This window comes from Nelusetta ayraudi, unplaced genomic scaffold, assembly GCF_046127955.1.
Source record: "Nelusetta ayraudi isolate G7.1 ecotype Tasmania unplaced genomic scaffold, CSIRO-AGI_Nayr_v1 ptg000192l, whole genome shotgun sequence".
NCBI classification, from domain to species: domain Eukaryota; kingdom Metazoa; phylum Chordata; class Actinopteri; order Tetraodontiformes; family Monacanthidae; genus Nelusetta; species Nelusetta ayraudi.
Window position 1 is genome coordinate 133,089 of NW_027466241.1, and position 17,223 is coordinate 150,311.

At 46.6% G+C, this 17,223-nt stretch overlaps 1 protein-coding gene across 1 annotated transcript in view; it reads right to left on the reverse strand.

The window, feature by feature from the left end:
• The window catches only part of LOC142881388 (ubiquitin carboxyl-terminal hydrolase 34-like), a 36,715-nt gene that overhangs the window by 8,069 nt on the left and 11,423 nt on the right, over positions 1 to 17,223 (reverse strand). The window contains 45 exon segments of the mRNA XM_076015660.1: positions 15 to 89; positions 351 to 519; positions 875 to 960; positions 1,322 to 1,402; positions 1,523 to 1,588; positions 1,679 to 1,726; positions 2,140 to 2,215; positions 2,312 to 2,376; positions 2,463 to 2,558; positions 2,655 to 2,708; positions 2,804 to 2,882; positions 2,965 to 3,115; positions 3,193 to 3,365; positions 3,774 to 3,868; positions 3,971 to 4,048; positions 4,890 to 4,946; positions 5,038 to 5,184; positions 5,913 to 5,978; positions 6,102 to 6,265; positions 7,057 to 7,361; positions 8,579 to 8,634; positions 8,804 to 8,908; positions 9,416 to 9,568; positions 10,109 to 10,233; positions 10,336 to 10,376; positions 10,472 to 10,554; positions 10,721 to 10,921; positions 11,012 to 11,098; positions 11,269 to 11,352; positions 11,627 to 11,749; positions 11,867 to 11,992; positions 12,072 to 12,287; positions 12,508 to 12,608; positions 12,698 to 12,848; positions 14,169 to 14,295; positions 14,401 to 14,563; positions 14,972 to 15,071; positions 15,176 to 15,292; positions 15,443 to 15,597; positions 15,708 to 15,790; positions 15,891 to 15,986; positions 16,071 to 16,160; positions 16,330 to 16,457; positions 16,760 to 16,878; positions 16,962 to 17,176. Coding sequence (XP_075871775.1) covers positions 15 to 89; positions 351 to 519; positions 875 to 960; positions 1,322 to 1,402; positions 1,523 to 1,588; positions 1,679 to 1,726; positions 2,140 to 2,215; positions 2,312 to 2,376; positions 2,463 to 2,558; positions 2,655 to 2,708; positions 2,804 to 2,882; positions 2,965 to 3,115; positions 3,193 to 3,365; positions 3,774 to 3,868; positions 3,971 to 4,048; positions 4,890 to 4,946; positions 5,038 to 5,184; positions 5,913 to 5,978; positions 6,102 to 6,265; positions 7,057 to 7,361; positions 8,579 to 8,634; positions 8,804 to 8,908; positions 9,416 to 9,568; positions 10,109 to 10,233; positions 10,336 to 10,376; positions 10,472 to 10,554; positions 10,721 to 10,921; positions 11,012 to 11,098; positions 11,269 to 11,352; positions 11,627 to 11,749; positions 11,867 to 11,992; positions 12,072 to 12,287; positions 12,508 to 12,608; positions 12,698 to 12,848; positions 14,169 to 14,295; positions 14,401 to 14,563; positions 14,972 to 15,071; positions 15,176 to 15,292; positions 15,443 to 15,597; positions 15,708 to 15,790; positions 15,891 to 15,986; positions 16,071 to 16,160; positions 16,330 to 16,457; positions 16,760 to 16,878; positions 16,962 to 17,176 — 5,176 coding nt within the window.

Below are 17,223 nucleotides of genomic sequence, written 5' to 3' on the forward strand. Positions count from 1 at the left end.
GTTTGTGAACTCACGTTCTCAGGTCCTTTGGTGCCCATGTAGAAGTGGACCATGATGGAGATGGCTTGAAGAGACAGAAGGAACTGACTCTGCAGAGAGACACAAAGTTGTTTATTTCCTCAAGTTTCTTCTCCATCCTGGTCGCTGCTACAGAGCCAATACGTTTTAATCTTTTAACACAATGATTATTTATGTAGGACAAAAATATAATTAATTTATTACTAAAAAGTTCTGTGGTTGTTTTCTTTAAATTGTCAAAACAACTTGAACATTTTTAAATTCTTATTTCCTAGACGTGTGCGTGTCTGTGTGTGTTCCTCCGACTTAAAGCAAAGCGTGTCCTCTCTCACCTCCTCTTCGCCCATCTTGGCGAACTCGAACAGGAAGGCAAAGTACTCGGTCAGGTGTTTGCTGTGTGGCTTCACGCCGTGCTCCATGATGGACAGCAGCGTCTTGACAAAGCGCGTCACGCAGGAGCGGCTGCCGATGTCCTCCACCGGGCCGTCCATGTCGTCCGAACTGCGGGACAAAGACGCTGAGGTTTTTTTTTGTTCTTAATTCATAAAAATCCCCCCCAAAAAATAAAACATCACAGACACAAAGAACAGTCACAAGACCAAAAACTACAACCATAAGAACAGAACAACAATAATAAACAGCAAAAACTTGAAGTTGCAAATTTTTTTTTTGGCTGTGGAGCATCAAGATGTTTCTCAGGGTCGAGACAGACAGAGGGACGCTGAGTGACACTCGGCACCCGTTTAGCATTTCTTTCGCCGCCCAACGCCACAGACGCACAACACTGCGTTTGTGTCTCGACGTTACGTGGCACAACATGAGAAGGAGAGAGATGAGGGGTGTGGGGGGTTCTTACCCATCCTCCATGCCCGGCTGCAGGTAGAGGTGGGCGTGAACTGGGCGGAGCCTCTGGATGACATGGATGCACAACCTCTGGAACATCTGGAGGAGGGAGAGAGAGAGAAAGAGAGAGAGAGAGAGAGAGAATGATAGACAGGCAGACAGAGATAGATAGATAAGCAGGTGGGGGGGGGGTCAATTGAGGGGAAAGGTCACCCATTGGATCTTTCACTACAGGTGCAATAAAATACTTATACATTAACCTTTCGTTTTTAAGCTGATTTAAGTCTGTAAATCATTTTTATATTCGTTCCATTTCTATGCTTCTTTTTGATACACATTTTTTATGCTGCTGCATTTATGCAAATTTACCCAATGTGGGAAAAACAAAGGCATTCTATTCTGTCATTTAATTCAATGAGGGGAAGCTCTGCCCACTGGCTCAGGGAGTGAATGAACGGACCTGTCTGACGATCTGATTGGGACACTTGATGAGGATCTGCATGGGCCACCAGTTGTCGTCGGCCATCCGGTCCAGGAACCACTGAGAGTGGGGGAAAGGGTGAGGGTAGAGAGAGGGGGAGTGAGTTAGAGAGGGGTGTGGGGGGTGAGTCAGAGGTGCAGATGGAAGGGGCAAAAAAACTAAAACAGGAGAAGTGGAGACCTCGCAGGCCGCCTGGCTGTTGTTGAACTGTTTGGTGAGCAGCTCGATCCACTGCAGCATGGTGGGCTGGAGGAGGAAGCACAGCGCAGAGTTAGCTTCTCCGCACAGGAAGCAGCTCAAAACGTCACACATGACCACAGAGTCGCCGCGTCTCACCTTCTCCTTGGAGTGGATGAACGTCTCCAGGACAAACGACGTGCTGAGCTGGAAAATAGAAATAGTGACAAATGTGTTTACTGATGCAAAAATCACCTCTCAAACCTGGAAAAAAAACAAATAAAACATCTGGTGAATCTGTTTATTAATAAATATTTTAAGGCTTTGTGAACTAATAATATCTGTATTATTTAATTTTATTAAATATACAATATTTAAGGTACTAACAAAAACCTTTCTTTAAATACAGAGTAGAATGACAATATAATTATTTGCCACTTAAAAAACAATGTTTCACGGAAGTCTCACTGGGAGCTTTCGGTTTTTACATTTTTTTTTTTTGTTTTATTTTTTGCTTTTATTGTCCATCTGTTGTCCATGTGTTATTAATACTATTTCTATGATCATTATTATTATTATTATCATCATTACTATAGCAGAAAGTTCTTTCGTCTGCTCACCTTGGCCGTCATAAGTGACACTGCCTTGGGGTCCGGCAGCGTGCTGGGGATGCTGCCACAGAGCTGCCACATGAACCTGGAGGAGGAGCGAGGGCGAGGGAGAGAGAGAGAGCGGGAGAGAGTTCATCATGTGTTCATCATTGCATCTCAACAGCCACATGTCGACACTCACCCGAAGTAGGTGTGTTCAAAGATGTTCTTGTCCTGCAGGAACTGCATGTTGTCGTGCCAGATCCACTGCAACACACACACACACACACACATCAGAATTTTAAAAGATTCCCGATGCCGAACAAACCCGGCGGGCGTCCGAGCCGCCGTACCTCCAGCAGGTCAGGTGACACGTCGAAGCTGAAGTCCTTCCCGTTCTCCTCCTCTAGCTCCACCCTCTTGTAGAAGAGCATGTAGGCGGAGTGAGTCTGCAGGCCACACCCACGATAAAACCCCATCGTTAGCGCCACGGGTAGCGGTTAGCAAACAGATCGACCAACCAATCCCAGCAAAGCCCACCTCACCTTCTCAAAGGAGAAATCCATGAACTTGTCCGTGACCGAGTCGTACGTTTTGGTCTGAAGGAGGTTGGAGAGAAAAAAAAAGGCGGGTCAGCCAAACAGGAAGTGGCAGGGGGGAAAAAATAATAACAGAATGCACTTCCTGCTCTTACCGTCATTTCCCCGCCAAAGCACTCGGACGCCAGCTGTGCCGAGTCGAAGGACTTGACCTCGGCATCGTTGAACAGGTACCTGCGTGCGAGGAGAAGGCAGTCGTGACTAGCGCTCACCCAGCGGCTGCTGGGTCCTAAACTCCACCCAATATCCTACTCACCACTTGTTGTTTTTGTAGGCGTGAGGGTTGACGATGTCCCTGATGAAGCTGTAGTAGTGGCCGCCGTCAGCCGTGCCCGTGTGCACCGTCACGCCGATCAGGTCGTACTCGTAGCTCTCGGCCGCTTTGGCCTCGCCGTCCTCCCGGAAACCTGCAGGGGGCGGAGTTTGGTTAGCTTCCCGCTTCCCCGTTTCCTGCTATCCCCCTCCCGTGTGCTGGACGACGCACCGTCCTTGCGCTCTCCCTTCCCCATGAGGAAGTCCTCTGTGTAGGGCGTCATGTCGAGGCGCAGCGGGAAGGAGAAGTGGGTGTTGACCTTCTCCTTCATCATGGTCACCATGTTGAAGGTGTAGCGCATGGTGTTGAAGCTCAGGATCCGCGGCAGCTTCTTGAAGCAGGCCCTGGAGGGGGGGAAGGAGAGAAGGCGGCGGACAGCTGGGTCATGACTTCTGTCTGCAGCTTTTTCCTATTGTTGGATCGCCTAAGTCTGACAATGACGGCTTCCAATCACGTCAAGTGTGAGATTTTGACACTTGTGTTTGGTGAAATTTGTCTCCAAAGGCATCAAGTGGCATTTTTGCAATTAATATCACTTCTGACTGATTCAGGAAGTCCAAAAATTGAGTTTTAGAACCAGCTGAAAATGCTGCAAGTTGGAGGGTGTCAAGATGGATGAGTGAGGTTTAAGACTCAACGTTGACGACTATAAATCATACATACATACATACGGTAGTGGAAACAAAATGGACATCTAAACATTATATCTAAACACAATCTACATCTAACTGGACTTGCAGAGCAACGCCCACCTCTTCTCAGCGCGGACCTTCTTGCCGCACTGTGAGCAAGTGTACATGTTGTCTCCCTCTAGTGTGTCCTTGATGGTCACCTCGTCCAGGGACTCCTGCAACACAGAAACAAGGTTGTTTTTTTTATGATTTATTTTAAGTGTGTAAACTACTTTGTTGTGCTCCGAGTCTTGCAGGAGAAGATCTGCTGGACTCACGTAGATGTTCTTCATGTCAGCTACTTGACACCTGACGGTGTAAAACTCCTCGGCCGTCTGACTGACGTGGTCACAGTCCTGCAGCAGAGGAACTCTTGAGTTAACCGTGTTCAAAAACATAGTCTGGAAATTCAATTTATACCCATAATTATTAATAATCCGTAACTTTTTCTTTGTTTGTCACCTTTTGTAAAGCGACCTTGGGTTTCTTGAAAGGGGCTATATAAATTAAAAGTTATTATTATTATTATTATCATTATTATTATTATGGTTGCGATTTATTAGCCTTGTGAATAATACAATAGAAGAAAATGTAAAAAAAATTTCCCCTGACCAAAATCCAGAGCTAAAAAAACAAGACACGTCTATAAAATTAAGATTAAAAACGACATGCAAAAATGTAATCGGACAATTTAACAGTAAAATAGAAATTCTAAATGATTAATATAAAAATTAATATAAATATTTAAATTTAAATAATTAAGGTACAATATAATTAAAGGTCAGAGGAGCTGGTGTGTCAAAAGTGAGAAAGAGAAAATAAAATAAAAAAAAAAGGTTCATTTGAATTATACGGAAGAGCATTGCTGGCACCCTAGAAAAAAAACAGAGCTCAGTATCACATGAAACTATCACGTTTTAAAATGTCCCCACGGTATCATGTTACAACACGAAAACTATCACGTAAAAAAAATTATAGTTTCAAGTCATAATGTGAAGATTCTCAGCAAAGAACATGATGGTTTCACGTTCTTCTGTAATAATAATCAGAAAATAACGTGATAGTTTCACATTATAACGTGAAAATTATAATGTAAAAACGCGATACTGAACCGTCTTTTTTTTTTTCTTGGGTGGCAGCAATGCACTTCCGTAGAATTATGGAAGTATCAGTTCAGTTTGACCTGCAGAAACTCACCAGAGAGACAACGTTGTTGGTGATGACGCCTCCAAATAGAGTCTTGACTGTATTTTTCTGGGAAAATAAACAAAACACACATTGTTGTTTTCCAAGCTGGGTCCATCAGGATGCTTGTCAAAGTGGGTCCTGCAGAAGGCGCTGTTACCAGCTCCTGGGACATCTCCTCGATCTTGGTGATGAGGTCAGTGAAGAACTCGGTCATGTCCTTCTGCTCGCCGGTGTTCAGAGGTTGCTTGTCCATCGTGTAGGTCTTGCAGAAGGGCCGCGGGTTGTAGGCCTTCCGCTCGCTCTCCTGCAAGCACGCAAGCACACACGAGTCAGAAACAAAACAGCAGCAGTAAGGACCAAATACATTTACAGTTGCGATACTGTTCGCGGCCAACAGGGGGAAATGACCAAGAGGTTTCAAGTAAAAAAAAAAGATGAAAAATCTTGTGGGCATAAAAATCTTTTTTGCAAATCATGACGTAAAAATTAACTGTTATAATACATTGAATAAAAAATACATTTATGTGTATGTGTGTGTATATATATATATATATATATATACATACATATATACATATACATATATATATATATATATATATACATATACATATACATATATATATATATATATATATATATATATATATATATATATATATATACATACATATATACATATACATATATATATATATATATATATATATATATATATATATATATATAGTATGTATGTATGTATATATATACATACGTACATACATACATACATACATACATACATATATATATACATATATACATATATATATATATATATATATATATATATATATATATATATATATATATATATGTGTGTATGTATATATACACATACATACATACATACATACATACATACATACATATATATATATACATAAATACATATATCTATATATATATAAATACATCAACAATCAACAACAAGATGAACACAATTGGAGATGCTGTTGATGAAGCTCAGTGTCTTGAATTAAAACCCACCATGAGATACGTGAACATCTTCTGCAGCTCCAGCAGCGTGGTCTTGTGTTTGATGTCCTCAGCGTACTGTGCAAGCAAGCACACACACACACACAACACACACAACACACACAACACACACAACACACAGGGTTAATATATTTGCGGATGAAGTGAGGCTCCGCCCCCACAGCTCAGACCAACGCTGACCTTGGCAGTAAAGACGGCCTGCCGCGCCTCGGGGATCATGTAGAGCTGCTGGATGGTGGAGGCCAGGTAGCAGGTGGCGCCCAGGTTGGTCAGGCCCACGAAACGGCACTCGGCCCGCACGTCGTCGTGCGGCCAGTAGTCCCACTTGTACGGAGCGTGAGAGGCTGCGAGAGAAAAAGCAGCAGATTTGAAACAGGAACGTCATGTATCAGCCGCATCACGGTCACGCAGCGCCTCCTGCTGGTGTGTCAGCGTCTCCTGCGCTGGTCCCACCTCAGGGACAGCGGCTCAGAGACTGAAGTCACTGTGGCAAAGCTCAAATTGAGGCTGATCATCGTCCCGCAGGACTTCAGCCACAGAGTGTAGCTTGCACGGGTCTCAGAAATACAGTCAGTTAGGCTGGAAACAAAGACAAAATGTTTGTCCTCACCCAGTTTGTTTTATGTCAGTCAATGTGAAAACTCAAAGTTTCACATTGTGGGCTGATTCAGTACAAAACAATTGGAGAAACTAAATCTTTGGTGATTAAACTTCAGAAGATTTAAAGTCACATTGAAATTAATGTCATAAAAGGGGATTTATATTTATTTTAACTGTTAAATTGTTTCGCATTGTAGCTCGTTGTCTTGTGTAATAAAACAGAATACAATAAGACTACTCAATATTGGATTATTGATTTATTCAACTGCATGGTATTGTTTAATATTTATAATACATATATATATATATATATATACATATATATATATATATATATATATATATATATATATACATATATATATATATATATATATATATATATATATATATATATATATATATATATATATATATATATATATATATATATATATACATATATATATATATATATACACACATCCGTCTGTATATATACAGCCGTCCAGTTTATAGCCTGAGAAGCTGCAAAAAACCCGGCCGTAAGTCTCACCCTGCATGTGCTGTGACATCACCCAGTTGTGCAGCAGCCGGTAGTTCTCCACCGAGCCCTTCACCGTCTCCACCAGCAGGTCGTACGCGGCGGCACGAGCAGCGTGTGACTTGCACTTGGGCTGCGCCCGGTCGGCCAGGCTGGGCAGCAGGAAGAGAAGGTTGTGCACGTCGCGCAGGAACTCCTGGCCCTCGCGCGAGAACTTGAAGGGCGGCTTGTGCTTGAGGACGCTGGTGGCCAGGCGCAGCAGGCCGGTCAGGCCGTCGTCCTCAATGGTCCCATCCTGCTGGTCCAGGATCTCGCGGCTATTTGGGGGGGTGAGGACAAGAGCAGAGGTAGCAGAGGTCACGGCGGGCTGGAGGTGACCGATTGGAGAAGATAGTGGGTTTGATTTCCGGGATGGTGGGGGCCGTTCTGTGGCTCAGTTTGTGTTTTCTCCCTTTGTGGGTGTGGGTGTTGAGAAATTATTTCCTCCACAATAGCAGGCAGTAGTAGTTTTGGATTAATCCAGTTGGTTCTAAGAGTAGCGAGTCATTGACTACACGTAAGTTCACATTGCAAACTATGTTCTATAATTAAATCTGTATGCTTATTTCTTCTAGTTTCGCTAAACGCCTGTCAGCTTTACCTTCTTCGTAGCTATCTGGGTTGTTGTTTTTCTTTAACTGCTGTCATAATCTGCTTAATGTACTTCTTTGCTTCGTGCGTTCACTTCTATTAGATTTTCTCCGTGCCACAAGTGCACTGAAGCGAATAGCCTTGTCCGTTGTACTTACGTGCCTATGTAGTGTCATCTTTACGCCGCTGGATGGCGTCACAGACTATATAATAAGTAAATAGTTCCTGTGTTAACCTGAAGGAGTAGTTCTGTATGTCATTCCACTGAGTGACTTAAACCTATTATGAACGCTTTTCCAGATTTATTTGTCCTTTTGAACAAGCATTGATTTAACTGTTAAATATTTGAATCTATTGCATTCAGACTCCCATACGACCCATTCAACCTGATCAACTGGAATACAAATTGTAAACTCATCTCTCCTCCTCCGTGTATTCTTGCAGATACCCCATCCTGTATCGTGTAGATACCTTAAAGAAACAGTGCAAACCTGACGCCTCCCCAATACCTTGGGAAAGGCTACACCCTCAAAAAGATAAAAAGGCATCTGTCAGGAGACAGAACACCTGCTGTTTGTCAATGGAGAACAACAAGAGTTCAAAACTCCTACGCTCCGATTTTTAGTCAATGGTGGTGAAAATTTATGGGACAAAACCTTGGAAATGTATTTTGGGGTGAATTTTATTATTATTAAACGGAGGCAAATATAAAATGGAACAAGTACTAATAATGCAATAGAAAAATCAGGTACTTTATTATCTATTTTCTATTAATAATAGCTATTATATATTCAACTCATTATCAATTTAAATAAATCTTTTAATTTCAAAATTAATTATTGCAATCTTGTTTTCTTAAAATGCGACTACGCAAGGCCGCCGCCCACTGCGCCGTGTCACTGACCTCCTGATGCAGTCGGCCAGGTGCCTGGCGAGGGCGTCCAGGTCCAGCAGGGTCGTCTGCAGGGAGCCGGCCAGCGACAGAGAGGGAGAGACCTTCTGTGAGTTCAAACAGACTGACGCTAGCAACTGTTCACCATGGACATCTGGCACAGTGTGTGTGTGTGTGTGTGTGTGTGTGTGTGTGTGTGTGTGTGTGTGTGTCTGTGGGGGGGGGAGGGATTCCCACCTGGCTGGCGTCTTTGACGTGGATGTTGTCGATGAGCTTGCAGAGCAGCCAGAAGTATTCCTTACAGCCCGTCTTCAGCAGCGGCTCCTCCTCGTAGTCCTCCACCTGCCACCATACACACACACAATCAGTCAGGGGGCTTGACAACATATAGCTCCACCTAGAGGCGGCAATACTGGATTCATCACACAAGAACATGGAAAGGAATCTTTTAGTATGGAGCCAAATATCCCACAAAACGGACAAGACGAGAGGAGGAGCTGCTGAGGGGTTCAATTCCCAAAAGCGACACATTTATCCATCATAAATCAAGTGCACTGTGTGGTGCAGTGGGTGTGTGAGTGTGTGTGTGTGTGTGTGTGTGTCCCAGCGCTTCTGACACTGATCCAACTAGAGGGAAAAAGTCTCCTGGAAACAAACTGGTTTCACTTTAGCAAAGCTCAAATTGTGTCAGATCACAAAGGAGAAGACTGACACAGAGTGTAGCTTGCAGCTGTGTGTGTGTGTGTGTGTGTGTGTGTGTGTGTCTGTGTCTGTGTCTGTGTGTGTCTGTGTGTGTGTGTGTGTGTGTGTGTGTGTGTGTGTGTGTGTGTGTGTGTGCATCAGCCCCACCCTCAGTGGTTTGAGTGCCTGTGCATCGGGCAGGAACTTGAGCAGCGTGGAGGCGGCCAGCAGCAGGAAGGACCTGTTGATGGACTCTCCTCCCTCCAGGCCAGACAGCGACAGCTTGTAGAGGCCGTTGCAGGCCTCGTGCCTCACAGCCGGCTGCAGGGAAAATAGGGGCGAAAAGGAAAAATCTGTTTGTATCCGAGCCTGAATTTAGTTTTTTGCTCAGGACAAAAGAAAAAACATCTGAGGGTCTTCAAGTGCTTTTGGTATTCGTGGAGAGTTATAACTGCTTTTTATTAATGTCATTACAGGTTTAAAAAATAATTCAGATTAAAGATTTTGACAAGAATTAAAAAGTAAATCACATCAACATTTTGGGGATTTTAATACGATGCAAGCAGGTCTACACGTCGGTGTTCAGAGAAAAAAACAACACAGAATTAAAAGTTCAAGATAAAAAGATCAATGCACCTGTTTGAGTTTCATTTAGTTTTTAAAATTAGGTCTGAGCAGAATGGTGAGAGGATATTGTTTGTTCAGTTCTATCTTACGCCAAGTCCAATATAATAAATAGTTTCTCAATAATTTCAGGGAAGGTCGACGTGCATCATCTCATTTGACTGCAGAGCCTTAAGAACACGATTGATGATAAAAAAATTAAAAAAAAAAAAAAAGCCTGGGTTGCGACGGACTCACCTCAGGGATCAGCAGCGTCAGCTTCTTCAGCCAGTCGTGAAGGTGTTCACTGTCGGCCAGACTGGACTTGACTGTGGACGAGCAGTGAGCCCAGCTCACCAGCAGCCACATGGAGTAGTGAGTCACTGGTGGCGAGAACAAACACAAACACACCACCACACCAGCGTTAGGAACAACGGGTGGTTTTCTAGTTGATCACTGATGGCAGGAAAGCCGTTCTCACTCACCTTCGTGCCGAGATCTGTGGTCAGACTGGGCCCTCAGAACTCTTAAGAACAAAAAGAGATGTTAGAAAATAGCGTAATTAAGTCGTCAACACAAAAATGGACGCTGGTGTCTCGGTGGCGCTTGAGTTTCCCCCACCTGTGTGCGAGGTTGTCATAGGTGTAGGCCACATTGATGAGGCGCTGGATGAGGTTGGTGCCCTGGACGAGGCTGAGGAACACCTGGAAAAACACAGAAAGATCAGATCGGGGTGGAGATGGAGAATCTGGGTGGTGGAGGAGGTGGAAGAAAAAGAGAAGGAGGAGGATGAAGAGAAAGAGGAGGAGGAGAAGGCAGAGTAGGACAAGGAGGAGGAACAGGAAGAGAAAGAGGGGGAGGTGCCTCTACCTCCGTCAGCCGGGGGATGTGCAGGCCCTTCCCGTGCTCCACCGTCGACTTGCGGGACTTCCCCGGCCACGCCCTCTTGCGCTGACTGTCGGCCAGGCCGGACCAGGCGAAGACGTCGTGGTAGGCCAGGTCCAGGTCGGCCGGGTCCACCGCAAACTGGCAGATGAGCTTCAGCAGACAGGCCAGGCAGTCCAGCAGCCACTGCAGGGGGACAAGGAGGAGCGTTAAGGAGCCGAAGAGCTGAACTGAGCTGGTCCTGGTCCTGGTCTGGTCTGGTCTGGTCTGGCTCACCACCGTCCACGACTCCTGGTCTTCAGGTTCAAGGATGCCGGAGTTGAAGATTTCCAGGAGCAGCTGCAGACCTCCAGACGAGACAAACTGGAGAAGACAAGAGAGAAGTGATAGTGTTCTGAATTTCTCAGTCTGACCCAAACATTTTTATCTCCATATCTGTTGGTAACTGGTGGATGATCAGCTGTGTCACACCAGAATGCTTAGAACTTTGAGGAGAAAACAGAAAACAGTGATCCGAGACGGGAAGTTGGTACCTTGCAGCTCCAGGTGTTCTTGCTGTTCTCAATCTGATCCTCGCTGGAGTCGTCAGAGTCGGGGTACAGGTCGCTGTAGCTGCCCTGCGTTGGATGACCAGGTGGTTAGTGTGTGCTGAGCGCCCTTATTTTGAGCACTGGACAGCAGTGAGCATCAGTGAAGTAGCACTTAATTAAATAAAGTTAATCCAATGAGCATGGAATTTAGCTCTAGAAAAACTATACCTAAGCTCTCTAACAGGTCTGCCTTTATTCTATCTTAGTTAAAAACAACAACAAAAACAATAAATAAACAATGATGTTGCTGAAGACCCGCCCAGCGAGCTTCCTAAAAACAGTCCGGGTGCATTTGACTCACGGTGGACTCTCTGTGGATGCGACGGTTGGGTTTCCCCAGAGCCTCGATGATCTCCAGGGCATAGAGCAGCTTGTGAGGACTTTTGATCCTCAGCAGTTCCTTCCAGCAGAGACCCTCGCCATCCTACACAAAAAGAACCCAACACATTCATACAAACATGCTTCTTGAGATGTTTCCTCAACGTTACAGCTATAAAAACAAGGTGTTTTTTGGAATGTTTGTGTCCGAGTGGTGACCGACCGTGTCGTCTGAGATGTTCTGGAAGGCCAGCAGCATCTTGGGACACGTCGGCAGAAGCATCAGCAGCTCCCAAACCCGCCGCGACAGGTTCTCTGCGTGGAGGTGAAGCTCCTCACACCGAGCACTCTGCACACAAACAGAGTCATTCCATCAAGTGATCCTTTAGCTAAATCTGCCAGGAGTCACAGCTCAGACGTTTCCTTACCTCGGGGTTGTCGTGGACCTTTTCGGTGCCGGGACTGGGAGGCTTGAAGCAGGCCAGCATCTCCAATAGGTCGAACAGGGTGGTGAGGTGGGGCTCCTGCAGGAGCAGCAGCATGGGGATGTGCTCCTTCTGGGGCGGTGGCAGGCAGGAGGCGGGCAGCTGGATGCCCTCGCCCTTCCTCTCCCTCCGCGGAGCTCCCAGCGACACAAACACCATCTGGTGAAGACGACAACACAGGAAGTCTCAGGTTTTGTTTTGAATTTTTTTTTTTTTATTATTACCTTTAAACAGCAGCTACATGGTCATTCATCCATCTTGCTAACCTCTTAAGACAGTGCATTTTCAAATAACCCAGTAATGACAAGAGTCCAATTTTTTATTTTTTTGGTGCATGTAATCATATCTCAGCGGACAAGACATTGAACCAGGAAGTCACCTGCATATCTTTGAAGCCCAACTCATGCAGAGTCTTCTCGTCATAGTCCGTGGTCAGCTCGTGTCCAGAGGAGATCATCCGGACAGGACCCATCAGGCCGCCTGCGGGAGAGGACCACAGCGCTTTAGCATGAGTGCGAGTCGCCACAGTGGTGAGACAGTCGCGGCCGCCGCCATCGACAATCGCTGACCTGGGAAGTCTGCCTGCTGCCGGCCGCTCTGACCGAACTCCTGCAGCTGGGCCTGCTGGTTCATCTGCTCCTTCTGCAGGTTCTCGTACCAGTGGGTCACCTCGGCACGCAAGTCGGCCACCTGGTCGCTGGGGTACATCTCAATGGTCATCTGCACTCGCACAGTGGACACACACACAGTGTCAGAAACACCCTGTCAAAGAGGAATTTACAGCTGCAATACTGTCATGCGGCCACACGTAGGAGTTCCCCAATTGGTTTAATTACACTTTCTTTTCATGCGTTAAAGTGTGCGTAATTAAACATCCCAGAGTACCTTATCGCAGTGGGGGAGTTTGAGTGCCCAAATGATAGGAGCTATGTTGTCCGGGGCTTCATGCCCCTGGTAGGGTCTCCCAAGGGAAACGGGTCCTGGGTTACGGGACAGACTACGAGCAGTTCGAAAACCCCTACGACGGACAATACAGCAAGGATCGTGACGTCGCCACTGGGGACTCCGTTATCCTGTTGGGGCACTTAAACGCACATGTGGGCAGCGACAGTGACACCTGGAGAGGCGTGATTGGGAGGATCGGCCTCCTTGATCTGAACCAGAGCGGTGTACTGTTGCTGGACTTCTGTGCTAGTTTGTCCATAACGAACACCATGTTGAAGCACAGGGGTGTCCACTGGTGCACGTGGCATCAGGATGCCATGGGCCGGCGGTCGATGATCAACTTTGTTGTTGTGTCAACCGACCCCCTTGCATGTGTCTTGGACAGTCAGGCGAAAAGAGGGGCTGAGCTGTCAACTGATCACTACCTGGTGGTGAGTTGGATCCGCTGGCAGGGAGGAGACAACAGAGATTCAACAGGCCCAAGCGCATCGTGAGGGTCTGTTTGGAACATCTAGTTGCAGTCTTAAACTCCCACCTCTGGGAGGACTTCTCCCAGATCCCTGGGAGTGGTTGGAGACATTGAGTGTCTCGTGGTTGGCCTGGGAAAACGTTGGGGTCCCGACGGATGAGGTGACTATGGCAAGGGAAGTCTGGACATGTCTGCTGAGACTGTTGCCCCCGCGACCCGACTCCGGATAAAGCGGTAGAAGACGGATGGTATATGAATATACATTTTCCAGATATTGGACCGGACATGGACCCGGACTCCAGTCTAGCAGTCCAACAACCTCCCTAGATGTCCAGAAAGCAGCATGTTTATCCATTTGTTTAGGGCCTCCTGCTAAAACGAATGCCTTTTTGGACCTCCCACATGTTTGGAAAAGGAAAGGAGGCCGTCTTAGAGGGCGGAACCAACACTTGGCTGGGGGTGTGGTTTGCAACCTGGCAGTAAGTACCCTTTATGACATCACAGAAAGACCAGAAATAGATTGTGCTAGAAAAGACTTGGTGGAACGTTTTATAATTTCCAAGGACATGAATCTAACAGATCTTGAACAGACTCAAACTTAGAATGCGAGCTGGTCATGTGATCACCTTGTCGGGGAGGCCGGCCGGCTGACAGACGATCCTCAGCGGCAGCGACTGTTTGTCACTCAGGGCCTTCAGGTGGCTGCTGATGCCCGTCCCCTCGATCTGCCACTGACGCAGGTGATAGGCGAACCTGACGGAGAAAACATACGACAGCGACATGAAATGGTGTGACGTGACCGTGCAAACGTGCAGCAGGAGGTCGGTGTGTTTGGAAGGGGCAATCACAGAAGCGCACCTGCGTCGGAAGGCCTCCAGGTGTGTTTTGAGCATGAGCAGCCCTCTCTCGATGCTGGTCAGGCTGGAGTGGGCATCCTTCTCCAGGTTGGCCGATGCCATCAGCAGGCTCTCCATGCACTTCCTGATGAACTCCTGCTCCTTCTCCAGACCCGTCTTACCAGCTGGAGGAGGACAAAAAAAACAAAAAAAACATCAGCACCACCTTGTGTTTCAGTAAAAACATTCAATAAGGAATAAGATAGTTAAAGATTAGAAATTAAATCTGGAACAGAATCAGTAATGCGTGGCCCCCTGCTGGCTAGCTGCAGTATAGCTCATCATGGCATCAAATTATTTATCTAAACAACAGAGATTTTTTTTTTTTCCCAGCAGATGCTTAAATTATTTAGGAAAGTTTGTTTGATAAAATGTTAATTATGCTCATTATATATAAGAGAATGTGATGTCACAACAATCTGCAGAGGCCTGCTTGTGATTGGCCAGGAAAAGGAGTTGGTGGGACTTTGATGCTTCTGTGGCTTCACTAGTTTGTTTTTGTTGCATTTGCCTTTTGTGAAGTGGGAACTCACCGTTGATGTAGTAGGAGTTGATGTACTGAATGGCGGCACGGCTGATGTCAGCTGACTGAGCCCTGAGTGCAATGCCCCACAGCTGGTCCATCCCACACAGCTGAACATATGCAGACACACAGGCGCAATGGCAGGTTACCCGTCTGCTATTACAACGAGAAGCAGAAGTTGTCTGTCTGTCTGTCTGTGTTGCAGTTCGCTCACCTCACAGCTGGAGGCGTTGTTGTCCAGTGCACTGGTGGCCAGTCGAGCCAAGTTGCAGAGGTGCTGAAAGAGGTTGAGGCCCGTCATGCTGATGGTCTCGGGCTTCAGCTGGGGCATCTACACGATCGATAACGGAAGCAAAACCCAGAGAAGCTAAACCCATTTTGTTCACAATAAAAGAGCATATTCCAAATACAAGACAGTAAATCTGCAAGGAAAAGAACCAGGATAAAGTTTTGTCCCAGATTTATTTTTTTTCGTTCCTACCTTCTCCAGGAAGAGGTGCTTGTAGGTCTCCATGCCCATGGCGTGCTGGTCTTTGCTGCGCACCTGGTTGAGGAACCAGTGCAGCGCGTCGTCGTAACACTCGGCGTCCTCCACCAGGCAGTGCCACAGGATGTCCACCTGCTCCAGGCTCAGTCCTGGGACACCAGGGAGACATTATACATGATCTTCCTGCTGCTCCTGCTTTTGGTTTCTCTGAAGACTTAAACCAAGTGCGAAGGTTCAGAATTTTGAGAGTGGTTCTTACTGAAGTGGTCCGGAGATCCCAGCGTAGAGAAAACACAGGTGAGGAACTGCAGACGCACCTGGACCTCAGCGCTGTGGCTGTACCTGCAAGAAGTCCCAACAGGGAGGAAGAGGAGGAGGAGAGGAGAAGAGTCAGTGTGTGAACACAAGCACACAATCTCAATCTCAGGTTTAATCAACTCACAGTGCAAACTTGTGCCGGTGTTCCCGAACTTCCTGGATGTAGTGCTGCAGGTTGTCGAAGAACAGCTTCATCATGTGCAGTTCCTTCTCGGCCCACCTGAGAGAGCCCAAGAGCAGATCACGATCAGAACAACAACAAAGCTGCTCTCGGGGAAGAAAAAGAACGAAAAAAATGACTCACATGGTGATCCAGTGGGTGTCGTAACTTGAGCCAAACTGCTGAAAAGTGCCGAAAAGTTTTGGTAGAAGGCGCAACGAGACCACGACGGACCTGGATGTAGAGGACATGAAAAGACAAACATTTAAAAATTAAACAACAACACTAAGATTTCCTTCTTGCGTGCACATGTTGTTGATGTTACAAGTTCATCTGAAAAGCCGGTCCAGAACCAGTCTCAATACCAAGTCAGGTGGGTCCAGAACTCGCCCCCCATCCTCACCTGTGGTGGGCCAGGTTGTCAAGGCAACCCTCGATGAAGCGCATGCGTATCTGTCGGTCGGTGAACCAGCAGACGAGTGAACACAGCAGCTTCTCGGCCTCGTTGATCAGCCCCTCTGACAGGTGGACCTAAAAACACACAACAATCAGACAGTTTATCAACAAATGGAAACATTTTTTTCTTTTTAGATTTTATTCATTTACCTAAATATGATTTGGTTTACTGATTTGAACAGATTATTCCCAAATACTTTTTGACAACATGGGCAAGGTCCGACAAAGCATCGGTTTTAGATGGAGGTTGTATACACAGGGCTAAATATACCGGTTCGTATGGTCATTAATTAAGTGAAGCTGCTCCAATGCAGTTTGGGCAGAAAAATAAAAGTCCAGAGAGTGTGGAACTCTAAGGAGGAGCGTCGGGATCCTACCGCGTCCTCGTCCTGCACCAGATCCCACAGCAGCGTGTTTCCCTTCTTGCACACGTTGTCCAGGTTGATGTCCGTCACCGCGTGGTTGCCGGAGTACTGGTGCTTGTGCACGGCCGGACCTGCAGACCACAAGAGACTCAAGGTTGAGGTCCCGGGTCAGTGGGGAGGCTGCGGGGGGCAAAGAGCGTCAGCGGCGGCTCACCTTGCACCAGGTGCTCGTGGTAGATGGAGGCCAGGTTGGGCAGGTGCTGCTGCAGGTGCGAGCTGAGCTCGGCGTGCGAGTTGATCTGCACCAGCTCCTCCTCGCAGCCCGACTCCTCGCCGTCGAAGTCGGCCATGTTCTTCTCCGACTTGGCGCTGACCTGCGAGCTGCTGCAGCTCACGTCGTCGGCACTCAGCATGTCCTCCACCATCGGCCTGGGGACCAGAGAGACACACAGACGAGCTCAGGGTCAGACGCCTGC